The sequence below is a fragment of the Narcine bancroftii genome, chromosome 1 (genome assembly GCF_036971445.1).
Source record: "Narcine bancroftii isolate sNarBan1 chromosome 1, sNarBan1.hap1, whole genome shotgun sequence".
In the NCBI taxonomy this organism is placed as follows: domain Eukaryota; kingdom Metazoa; phylum Chordata; class Chondrichthyes; order Torpediniformes; family Narcinidae; genus Narcine; species Narcine bancroftii.
The window spans coordinates 33,213,262-33,226,827 of NC_091469.1; the positions used below are offsets into that span (position 1 = coordinate 33,213,262).

The following is a 13,566-nucleotide window of genomic DNA, read 5'->3' on the forward strand; positions in this document are numbered from 1 at the left end:
AGGGCATTGTGGATGTCCTCAACTGGAAAGCCTCATCCTGCAAATGCAGCTGAGTAATTGGGAGAAAGGGATAGCATTCTTCCAAGAGACTGGGTGGGAAGAGGTATAATCAAGGTAACTGTTGCAGTCAATGGATTTTTAATAAATGTCTGTGGATAGTTTTTCTCATGAGATGGAGACAGGCCCAGATATGGATGAAAAGTGTCAGAAACAGGACAGGTAATTTTGCATGCAATACATGAAAGTGCTGGAGAAACTCACCAAGTCATGCAGCATGTACAGAGAACAAAGGGTTACCAATGTTTCAGGTCTGTGCCCTTCTGCAAGTGTTCAAGATGTCACAAATGCAGTGATCAAAGTGGCAGGGGAAAAAAATATTGAGGTTTGTTGCCTGATTAGGATTGGAACAGGGAGAGTTTCCCAGATCTCACAGGCAGCAAAGCTGGCCCCATGTGTGTACCCATGCTGCACCCTGGGTCTGGAGGAAATAGGAGAATTTGTTTCATGTATGGGGTAGTGTCACCAAGTGCAGAAAAATGTTGGTAGTTGCCAACTGGCTATGGAAGGCCCTGAGGCCTACTGGTAGCGAAAGGATGTGTGAAGGGATTGTACATCCATCGTGAAGATGAGGTGTTCCAGCCAGAAAACTGGAATTCTTCAGAGGTGGAAAACGTGATATAGGTGGGAAGGGACTGTGCAAAGAAAGACATGATAGTGTGGAGGTATGAGGAGTTAAGTTTACTGCAAAAACGATGGGGGTTTCCCAGAGCAGTTCTGTTTGTTTATTTTGAGCAGGAGATAGAAATGGGCATTGTGGGTTTGGGGAGCTGTTGGGTTCGATGCTGTGGCAGATAGATCACCTCCAGTGATGAGGCCCCTGATGGTCTGGGAAATAACATTCTAATGATGGTTAGTGGTGTCCTGGTATAGGGTAGATTTGAGAAGAGTGTTTGAGAGCTGACTTTTGGCCTCGGCATTGTAGAGGTCATTGGACCAGTCCACAATCATGCTCCCTTATCTGCAAGTTTAATGAAGTTGGGTAGGTGTGAAGTGAGTGGACAATAGCTTGTTGGGGGAGTTCTGATGCTGGAGTGGGTGAATGAGATGAAGTCCAAACTGTTGATGTCCCATTGGCAGTTGTAGATGAAACTGTCGAGTGGGACTTTGCAGAATGAAGGATGTCCAAGAGGAGGAGGAGGATATTTGGAGACTAGTGAAAGAATAATTAGCAGGTGTTTCTGAATTCCTTGTCTAAGAAATGGGGAGATCTCTGGCTACAATGTTAATTGGAATAAGAGTGAAATTATGCTACTCACTAAGAGGGACGACAGTCAATTTTGGCAGAACAGCTATCTAAAGTGGCCACAAAATAGGATCAAATATCTAGGACTGAGAATAGGTAACAATTTGAATAATTTATATGTTGAATTATACCCCCTTGAAAGAATCGAGGAGGACTTAAATAACCTGGGTCATCAGGGTCAATTGTATTAAAATGAATGTGTTTCTGAGGCTTTAGTACCACTTTCAGACATTGCCTGGGGATTCTTCCAAAAATTGTTCTCACAGTTAAGAATGTTCTAATGGAAAGATAGCCAGGGTCTCTGGAAAAATTGACCTGAGATTATAGTCTGGGCAGATTACATATCAGACTTCAAGAAATACTATCGGCAGCCCTGTCAAGATGCATCGCCTAACTCTTTGAAGGAGCAGATGTTCCATCCTGGGAACAAATTGGCCTGCACATGGTGGGTGAGAAGGTGGAAAAGGACTTTATTTATAAATGGGAAGTTAAATTGTTATCTGGAAAAGCAGATAGCCCTATATTAAAACAATTTTTCACTATTTGGAATAAAATTAATCAATATTTAGGTATCAAAGTGGGAATGTCCCCAAAACTTCCCTGACTTTGAATAGATCAACAAGATCCTGGACACTGGTGTTGGAGCAGCATCAGTTTCATTGAGGACTGTTATGAGTAGGGGCAGTTTGAATAACTCAGACAAAAGAATGGTTTATCAAATGACATTCTACTGCTACCTTCAGATAAGATTTTTTTTTGGAAATTTTATTTATTTAATTATTAACTATAACACATACATAAAAAACAATACACATAATTGAAAAAAACATGTTTTATATAATATATATATCTATATATATATATAGATATATATATAGATATATATATATATAGATATCATACTACCCACCCTCCTCCCATATTAACCCTCCCATACCCATCTAACCTAATCCACAAGAAGGAAAGAAAGAAAAGGTGATATAAACCAAAATAACAATTAATTGCCATGGATTATAGTTATACCACCACAGTGTGGCTGGAGAATTCAAAATTTTATACCTAAATAAGAGGTCCAATTTTACCAATAAAAAAAAACTATCATATAATTTTTTTTCCAAAGGAATACAAGATCTCAATTCCATATGCCATCTATATATACTCAAATCGTTCTAATTTTTCCAAGTAATCGCTAAACATTTTCTGGCTACAGCTAATGCTAATCTGAAAAATGTAATTTGAAATCTAGTTGGTCTTAATTCTAAACTCAACTTCTTAATATTACCTAACTACAATACTGATGGATCCAATGAAAAATTAACTTTAAAAATAACTTCTAAAAATTCTAAGTCGCTTGCAAAAAGGTTTTGCCATTTCACATGACCAAGTAGAATGTAAAAAAGAACCTACTTCCTTCTGGAATCTAAAAAAATATTTCTGAAGAAATTAGTTTATATCTCTTTAATTCTTTTGGTATTAAATATAATTGATTAATAAAATTATAATAAACTAACCAATATCTCACATCAACAATTTTAGTCATACTGTCTTTACACACATTTCTCCAATCATCCTGATTAATTACTATTCGTAAACCTTTTTCCCCATTTTAACCTAGATTTATGCAAATCTAACTTGGGCATTTTATTCTGTATAATGAATAAATTTCAGATATAAATCTCTTCCCACCATCCGTAAGTAAAATTTCAAATTTAGATTGTCTATGTAACCGTAAGACATGTCCAAAATTATCCAATAATAAAGCTTTAATTTGATGGGGGCGTGGGAAGGCACTTCTTCCAACAGAACTATTAAAAACCCGACCATAAAATCTTTTTTTTAAAAAAAAAAATTGTTTAAATGTATTGATATATAGTTACTATACTTTACAAGGTAAAATGTATTGATATTTAGTTAATATACTTTACAAGGTAATAATTAGGAAAACTGAGGCGCAACTTTTTTTTAAAACTTTCTAATACTGAGGAACTTGGGCCTATCTTTGAGATGGAGCTTGGAGAATCGATTTCAGCTCAGCCAAGACCGCAGTGGCAGTCCCTTCGCAAGACTCACTTAACTTCGGCACTGACTCCATGCAGTGTCGCGGAAGATGGCGTCAGAGCTCAAAGACATCCTCCAGACTACGAAGATCAATTGTGCATGCCTGAGGTTTCGCGCATGCGCACTACATCAACTTCAGCCCGTGCATCGGGTGGGGGGGGGATTCTAACTCCTGCAATCTAGCAAGGATGGATCAGCGGGAGGAGGTGTCAGAATTCGGGCAAGGGCAGAAATGCCATCGATTTCAACGGAGGAAGAGGAAGGTGACAGGTGGGGGACTGGAGGAGGAATAAATCAAGTACATAAGAAGAAGGGACAGTAATTTATAAGGGTGGGCTCATATCTAAGTATGTCTCAATGAAATCTAAATCTGATCCTTATTCAGAATCGACAAGTCAATTGGATATGTTGTCTAAGCAAATGGAAAATATGGTAAATCAAATGAGTCGAGGGTTTCTTCTATGAATAAACAATTTACTGGTATGAAGGAAGGGATGTTATTAATTAAATAGGATGCGGCAAAGTATATGATGCTAATGTATAAAGTACAAGACAAGTTCAAGAAAATTGAAGAATATTTTCATGATTGTAAAGATGATGTGGATCAATGTGAAGGAAATATGAGACAGATATTTATTCATTACTGGATGGGAAATTCAGAGGAATGACTTCTTGAAGAAGATTGATGCTTTGGAGAATCAAAGTCTGAGGAATAATGTTAAGCTTGTTGGTCTTCTGGAAGATTTTGATGGTCTTGATCTGGTTCAATTTTTTCAGAAGTGGATTCCTGAAGTTTTGGGGAAAGAATATTTCCCAAATGACTTGGAATTGGATAGTGCTCATAGAGTGATAAGAAGAAAACCTCTTCCTGGTCAACCGCCACACTCTATTCTGATTAGATGTTTGCGTTATCAAGATAGAGAATTTATTTTAAGAATTGCTGTTCAGAATCTGAGAAGTAATCAAGGCCCCTTAGTAGTTGAGAATAATAGTTTTCTTTTATGCTGATTTGAGTCAAACTGTCATAAGACGTCGTAAAGAGTTTAATTCTGCCAAAGCTGTTTTGTGGAAGAAAGGATATAAATTTGCTTTTCGATATCTTGCCATTCTTAGTTTTTTTTAATGGAGATTTTCAATCTCGAGTTTTTAGTGACCATGCTGAAGTTCTTACATTTGCTAAATTCTTTACCTGATAACAAACAAGAAAAATTGAGAGTTTTTTTCAAACAGACCGCACCAGCTTAGAAGAAGGATGGTATTCAAGAGAGGGGATCTCAGCAGTTGGTTAAAATTGATATTGATTATGATTAAGTTCATAAAGACTTGGAAGAATTTTATACTTGAAACAATTTGTTGATTATTATTTTCCTTTTGTTCTGTTCGGGATGGGTAGTTTGGCTTACTGCTCCTTCCGAAGTCGTTGACCACTTTGTGGCATTGGTCACTCCCGTACAATCGAGCGAGGTAATACAATATTTTTTCACTTTTTAATTTTTTTTTCTCTTTTTGGTTTTTTTTTAATGTATGGAGATTTTCCTTTTTTTTCTTGAGATTTTTTTATGTATTTGCCATGGAGAGGAGTACCATCATTTGTGGTAAGGTGGTTTTTAAGATAAATTGTAATGATGGCTAGTTTGAATTTTGCTACTGATAATGTTAATGGGCTCAATAATCCGATCAAGAGAAAAATATTATTGGCGTGTATTTAAAAAGTTGAAGGTTGATGATTTTTTTTTCTTTTGTTGCAAGAAACATATTTTACTGAGAACATCAGAAATTGGAAAGGTTGTCAAGTTATAGCTTTGTTTAATTCTAAAACAAGAGGTGTAGCTATTTTGATTAATAAAATGTTTTTTTTAATTGGAATCAGTTACTGAGTCAGTTGGTAGACTTTTAGTTGTTAATTGTAAAATGTTTTCTGAATCATGGACTTTGATAAATATTTATGCTCCCAATATAGAAAATGAGAAATTTATGTTCGATTCCTTTCTTAATTTGAATCAAGCATATGAAAAAGTTATAGTTGGAGGTGATTTTAATTGTTGTTTAGATGCATTGTTAGATAAATTTCCAAAAATAATTAGGACAAAAATGGCAAGACAATTAATAACATTAATGAAAAATATGAATTTTGTTGATATTTGGAGGAAATTGAATCCTAAAGAGAAAGATTGTTCATTTTATTCATTTTGACATGACTCTTAATCCAGAATATCTTTTTATTATCAACAAAATTGCAAGGTTGTGTATTATCAGCTGAATATAAGAGTAGACCTTTGATCAGTCATTCTTTGTTGTTAAAAAATATAGAATTTTGTAATTTTTTAAGAGATCAAATACATCTATTTTTGAAAATAAATATGGACTCAGTAAATTTGTTTTAAGGGATGCTTTAAAAGCATATTTAAGGGGACAAAATATTAATTTTACTACTAAAATTAAGAAACAACATAGCTGGGGTAAATAAATTAGAGAAAGAGATAGATATTTTAGAAAAAGATTTACAGCAGAATTCAACAGTGGTTAAGAAAAAAGTTTGATTACTATGAAATTACAGTATAATTACAAACTTATAAGTTGGAAATGTTATTACTATGAATGAAACAAAGATATGAATTAGGGGAAAGAACTCATGAGGTTTTAGCTTGGCAGTTAAAAACAGAACAAGTTTCAAGATTAATAAATGCTATCAGGAAAGATTCAATGATTATATATGAACCTCAGGAGATTAATGATGTGTTTAGGGAATTTTGAGCAAAATTATGTACATCTGAAGTACAGAAGGATGAAGCTAAAAATGATATTTTTTTAAATTTGACTTTGATTTACCTTCTTTTAGTAGTATGGATATTAAAGATTTGAATGCTCCTGTTACTTCTAGAGAGTTAATAGATTCACTTCTATCTATGCCAAATGGGCAGTCTCCAGGGGATGATGGCTTAACTTCTGAATTTAAAAAAAAAGACTCGTTAATTCTATTATTGATGGAAGTATTGAAATGGGTGACGGAGGTTCATTCTTTTTCTCAGGCAATTATTACAGTTATTCTTAAAAAAGATCAGGATCCGTTGAAAGTGGGCTCTCATATACCAATTTCATTGTTGAATGTTGATTATAAGGCTATAACAAAGTTTCTAGCTAATAGATTGGCAAAATATTTACCAGATTTAATACATTTGTATCAGGCTGGATTTATTAAAAATTGTTATTCGGCAGATAATATTGTGAAATTGATTTATTTTAAAATATTTCTCAGGAGGAATCCAACCAACCAGTGGTTATTTCATTGGATGCAGAGAAGGCCTTTGATAGAGTTGAGTGGAGTTTTTAAAAAAGTTTTGGAGAAATTTAAATTAAGTTGGATTAAGTCTTATATAAAAATCCTATTGCTAGAGTTGTGACAAATGGTCAGTTATCTTTACCTTTTACATTGAATAGGTCAACTAGACAAGGTTGACCAGCACTTTTTGCATTACTTATTGAACCTTTGGCTCAGATGATTAGGCAAGATAGTAATATTTAAATTATTAAAGTAAAATCTAATAAATTTAAAATTAATTTGTTTGTGGATGATGTTCTGATATACTTAATAGAACCTCAGAATTCTTTGAAGCGGTAACATGACAGACTGGTACAGTATGGCGAAATGTCAGGCTACAAAATTAATGGGGGGAAAAGTGAGATTATGCCATTAGCGGCAATGGATTATTCTCTTTGTAAACATATTGTTAAATTGAAATGATTGGATCAAATTAAGGGTTTAGGCATTAAGGTAGATAGTAATTGTAGTCATTTATATGAATTAAATTATTTACTGTTATTTTCTAAAATTAAAAAAATGACTTGAATTGATGGAAAGATTTACCAATGACATTAATAGGAAGAGTTAATTGTATTAAAATGAATATTTTTCCTGAGATTCAGTATTTATTTCAATCTATTCCTTGTAAGATTCCCTCAAAATTCTTTTAATTATTTGAACTCCATGGTGAGAAAATTTGTATGGAAGGATAAAGTGGCAAGGGTATCTTTACAAAAAATAACTGGGAAATATGAATTAGGAGGTTTACAACTTCTGAATTTTCAAAATTATAATGCGACAGTTGAAATTTATTAATAGAATGTTTGATTTGGAAGTCATTGATATTGATATGGGCTAATACTGAATTATCTCAAATTGGTGAGAAAAGGATGGATCGATTTATTTATAGATGGAATTCTAAGTTATTGACTAATTATAATTTACCTATTTTGAAACATTTAATGGAACGATGGTATAAAATAAATGGAGTTATGGGAAGTCAAGGGAAGATTTCAGGCAAAACTCCTTTGTATCAAAATAAGATTTTTCCCTTTACACTTAATCAAAAGGGTATTAAATTTGCACAAGATTGTTATGAAGCAAGTTATTTTATTTATTTTCAAAGAATGAAAGAGAAATATGATATCTTCAAATACTTTTTCTCTTCCCAGATTAAAGCTTTATTATTGGATAATTTGGACATACTTCACAGTTACCTAGATGATTTAAGTTTGAAATTTTACTTACATGGGGTGGCAAGAAGGGATTTATATTTGAGATGTATTCTTTATTACAGAATATAATGCCTAAGTTGTATTTGCATAAATCTAGGTTGAAATGGGGTAAAAAGATTTAGGAAAACTTATTCATCAAGATGATTCGATGAATTTATGTAAGGATAGTATGACTAAAATTATAAATGTCAGGTTTTGGTTAGTTCATTATTTTATTCATCAATTATATTTAACTCTGGAAAAATTAAGGAGATATAATTTAATTTCTTCAGATTTATGTTTTAGATGCCAGAAGAAAGTAGGTTCTTTTTTGGATTCTACTTGTTTATGTGAAACAGTAACACCTTTTTGGATTAGACTTAAGGAATTTTTAAAAGTTATTTTGAAAGTTAAATTTTCATTAGATTCTTTAGTGTTTTTGTTGGGTAACATTAAGAGGTTGAGTTTAGAATTAAGTTTAAATAGATTTCAAATGGCATTTTTGGGATTAGCATTAGCTGTAGCCAGAAAATGTTTGGCATTTACTTGAAAAAATGAGACTGATTTGGAGTATACAGAGGTGGCATATGGAGTTGAAGTCTTGTTTTCTGTTGGAGAAAATAACATATAATTGACGGGATAATTATTATTTCTATCATAAAACTTAGAGCCCTGATTTGGATTATGTGGATTTGAGTTTTTGAAACCCTCCCCCCGCCTCCTCCAGGCACAGTGGTGGTGTTTCTCTAATCCATAATAATTAATTGATGAATTTTGTTATTATGGTTAATCTCTTTTTTTTCTTTTCCTATCTTTGTAGGGAATAGGTTAGTGGGGGGTGCATAGGGTGGGGGTTGTAGGGAGTTAGTTGGTATAAATGTACCATGTATTTTTTTTAAGTTTTATCTATTAATTGTATACTTTTTGAATATATGTATCATTGTTTTAATAAAATATTCAAAAAAGTTTTAATTTGATAATGAAAATGTATTTAGTAATATTTCATATTTTTCATTCTTTGAAAGGAAATAAAATAACCTGCATCAGAACAATCTTGTACAAATTTAATTTCCTTTTGGTCCCATAATTTAAAAAAGTACATACAGTTATTTAAGAATAACTGTAATAATTACCTGAGGAAAAAGAATCCAGAAATGAATGAACTTCCATCTCCTGTTTCAATACTTACATCAATAAAGGAATGAATATATGTTGAATTTTTTAATAAAACTCTGAAGTAAAACCATCTTCACCTGGAGACTTCCCATTAGGCATAGATTAAAGTGCTTCTATAATATCTCTACAAGTAAAGGGAGCATCCAATTCATTTATATCCTGGTAAATGAAGGTCATAATAAAAAAAAATACAATTTTAACTTCATCTTTATCTGATTCAGAAGTATATAATTTCACATTAAATTCCCTAAATGCATCATTTATCTCCTGAGGTTTATATGATGTCATTGAATCCTTTCTAGTAGCATTTAGTGTTCTTGAAACTTGTTCTGTCTTTAATTGCCATAAACTAAAACCTTTATGCGCTCTTTCCCCTAATTCATATTATCTTTGTTTAGTTCTCTGTAACAACTTCTCAAATTTATAAGTTTGTTATGAATTATATTGTAATTTCATATAAATCAAATGTAATTTTTAGTCTCTGTTGAGTTCTGTTGTAAATCTTTTTCTAAAATTTCTATCTCCTTTTCCAATTTATTAACTTCAAAAGAATATTGTTTCTTAATTTTAGATGAAAAGCTAATAATTTGTCTTCTTAAATATGCCGTCAAGGCGTCCCATAAAACAAAACGTATTATTAACTGAATCTTATTTTCAAAAATTGCTGTATTTGATCCCTTATAAAATTACAAAATTCAGCATTTTTTAACAACAAAGAATTAAATCTCCCATCGATTTATATAGTATCAATCTTTTCTGAACCTGTACATCTTATTAATAAAAGAAAATTGTCTGACAATGTTCTACTCTTGTATTCAGTGGATATAGCACGACCTTGTAATAGCACTGATATTAAAAATAAATCTATTCTAGAATACAAATCATGTTGAAATGAATAAAATGAAAAATCTCTCTTTAGGATTTATTCTCCCACACATATTGACAAATTCATTTATTTTATTAACATTAACAATTGTTTTGCCATTTTAGTCCTAATGATTGCTTTCAGAGATTTATCCAATAATGGATGTAAACAACAATTAAAATCACCCCCAATCATAACTTTTTCATATGCCTAAGTCAAATTAAGAAAAGAATCTAACATAAATTTCTCATCCTCTACGTTAGGAGCATAGAATTCATCAAAGTCCATGATTCCAAATAAATTTTGCAATTGACAACTAAAAGTCTACCAACCGATTTGTTTACTGATTACATCATTAAATTATAATCTCTTGTTAATTAAAATAGGTACACCTCTTGCTTTAGAATTAAAAGAAGCTATAACCTGACCAACCCAATCTCTTTAGTTTCTGATGTTCCTTAAATGTGTTTCTTGCAAAAAAAAACAATATCAGCTTTTTAATATTAGCCAAAACTCTTTTTCTCTTAATTGAATTATTGACCCTAATAAAAAGAAAGCACATCAAAAAAAACCCTCCCACCAAAAGAAAATTACTGTACCACAGTCCTGCCTCCCTCTATTACATGGGAAGTGACCAATGCCACAAAGTGGCCAAAGATTTCAGAAGGAGAAGCAAACAAAACCACCTCCCCTGAACAGAACAAGCAATTTAAAAAAAAAGGTAAATAATTTCAAGTATGATAAGCTTCCTCCAAATCTCTGTTAACTTGATCATCATCTATATCAATTTCAAACAATTGATGGCATTCCTTCTTCTGCACTCCATTCTTCATCTCTTCTTGAGCTGGTTTCAATTGTTGAGAAAAACCTCTTGACTTTTCTGTTTATTGTCAGGCAGAGTTGGCAAATATAAGGCTTCAGTGTCACCATGATTGAAAATCTCCATTAAAAGCAAATTTATATAGTTTCTTCCACAAAACTCTTTATGACGTTTAATAACAGCTTGACTCAAATCTGAATAGAAGAAAACTCTATTAATCTTAGCCACCAAAGGATCCTGATTTTTTTTTTCTTGCATTTTGAGCTGCTTCCTGCAAAATCAATTCTCTATCTTGGTAACCTGATTAATACGGAATATGATGGTTGTTCAGGAAAAGGCTTTTTCATAATCGCTCTATGAGCTCAGTCCAATTCTAAAACATTGGGGAAATAATTCTTTCCCAAAGCATCAGGAATCAATTTCTGAAAGAAATTGCACCAGGTCTACCCCCTTCAAAATCTTCCAGTAACCCAACAATTTTAACATCATTTCTTCAACTCTGATTATCCAAAGCATCAATCTTCTTTAATAAATCATTTTGTTGTATTTCCCAACCAGTAAAAGAATCCTCCATCTGTCCCATCCTTTCTTTACATTGCTCTACAATCATGAAAATCCTCTTCAATCTTCTTCACTTTATCCTGTACTTTATCCATCAGCTTCACACATTTTGCCATGTCAGTCTTAATAGTTAACATTTCCTTCTTTATGCCAGTAAATTGATTATTCAAAGATGAAAAACCTTGATTAATCTGCTTTGATATAATTAGATACTTTGTCTAAACAAATTGAAATTGAACTGCAGGGACTGGATAATGAGAAATTTCAGACTTCTCCTGAATATACTTGGATGAGCGCCTACCCTTGTATATCACTGTTTCTTCTTCTTAGATAGATTTTCCATTTCTATTCCATCTTGAAATTGTTTGGAATGCAGTTATATTAATCATGTCAATTGCAAATATGTAGATAGTTGAACGGTGTTTGGCGGCATTTTCAAGGGTCTACAAGGAGTATCGTAGAGAACCAAGTATGCATCCTAGTGGTATATCGGTGGTGAGGATGTTCAAGGTGCAAGTGTTGTATCCAATCTACTCTATGGTCTGCAGGACAGCAAGTCAAGTATCTATTTGCAGAGAGAGATGTTGAGGCCAACATCATGGTGTTTTGGGGATACTTATTTTGGATAATGTATTGAAGGTGGTGATGTTGTCATCTGATACATCTTCTGTGTGTCGTTCAAGGGAGGACAAACTTTTTTGGTTGTGGATCACTTACAGAAAATAAAGAATCACAGGTCAAACAATATAAAATTTCAGCAGTTTTCAACCAGTTATACTGCAAGTAAAACTGTTTTTAGACCACAAATCCACTGTGGCATCAAATAAATTTTCTATCAAAATAACTGTACAACACTGAATGGTTTAACTGTTAACATTACATTAGTTTATTGATGTGCTCACATATAGTTATATCTGTTGCTCTTAAATTTAATTTAAATGAATACAAATAATACTCTAAAACTCTCATTCAAAAAGCAAAGTAAAAGGCTGGGTGCAAAATAAGAACAGGAGAAAAAGATCAAGAAAGGGACAAGGCAGTCTCCATCATTCCTCCACAATGCTCAGTGAATGCAGTTCTTGGTCCAAGTGTCCACCTAAATGACTAGAATGCAATGTGTAAATTTGTAGATAATCTGTTAATGATAAGCCATTAAGTTAAAATGCCTTGCACATCAGACAAAGATGCTTCCCCTTGACTGATGTGGAGAAAAGTATTAATTTTCCAACAATGTCTGAAATTTTCAGAACTCCCTTGGAATTTTGCATCTTTTCGGTTCAGCCATGTTTAATCAACTGAGAATTTTTTTTAGAACTGAGGTAAACCTTTTCAGCGACGAGTAACATTACAATGGTCGGTTTAGCAGTTGTTCAAAATAACGTCAACATCTAGTGTTGAAACTAAAAAGAACAGTGTACATACAGTGTAATTTATTGTTCAAGACTACGTTTTAACAGGCCATATTCCATTTCACCCTGGTCTGCTTAAAAATGGGCAACAGGCTACAGTTAGTCCAGGAGCCATAGTTTAGTCATCCTTGGTGTAGATGCTTCCAGACAAAGTGTAGGTCCATAGCGACTACTGTGGACTGTCTGTTATGCTGGAAGAATTGTAATGGGTCAAGGGTGGAGGTTCCTTTGGATGTGATGGTTGTTAATGCCAGGTAATGCTCTTGAGAAATTCTGAAAACCAGGACAAATTGGATCAAAGGAGACTAATGGGTAAACATAATAAATGGATGAATGTTTATTTTTATTGGATGATACTTTTGCATTATTCATTATTGGTCAAGTATCATGTAATGTTTCTGTTTTTGAACCTTTTGACTTTTCTACTGTACAACATCCTTCAGATGACGCAGTTTCAAATTATACTCTTTTGGCTTCTTAAATTTTTAATGTTGGTCTATCTAATCAGCATGAATTTAAATAATTTTTTTTTGGTTAGAAAATGCAGTATTTTGTTTTTGTTATAGGATCTCACCTGTGCTTGTATGATCTGGATCCTACTCAGTATACATCAAAAAATTTGAAGTCTTGCCCAATACTTCCTGTTAAATCAAGGTGAGAAATTTTTGAGTAATCTAGATTATAGTAAATATGACACTTTTCCACAAACTGTGATGTATTCAATTGATGTAAAATGCAAATCGTTTTTATTCAAGTAATTTGTTTCCTATCATTTGTTATACAAATCAGAAACAGATTCTTTGTGCTACCACATCTATGCCAACAATTATGCCCATCAACACCAATCCTCCTCTGCCTT

The 13,566-nt window shown here is 32.8% G+C and overlaps 1 protein-coding gene across 1 annotated transcript in view; it reads left to right on the forward strand.

Moving 5' to 3' along the window:
- The window catches only part of LOC138757011 (choline transporter-like protein 1), an 81,879-nt gene that overhangs the window by 29,174 nt on the left and 39,139 nt on the right, over nt 1–13,566 (forward strand). Inside the window, exon 5 of the mRNA XM_069923593.1 lies at nt 13,274–13,361. Coding sequence (XP_069779694.1) covers nt 13,274–13,361 — 88 coding nt within the window. The remainder of the gene's footprint in view (nt 1–13,273; nt 13,362–13,566) is intronic.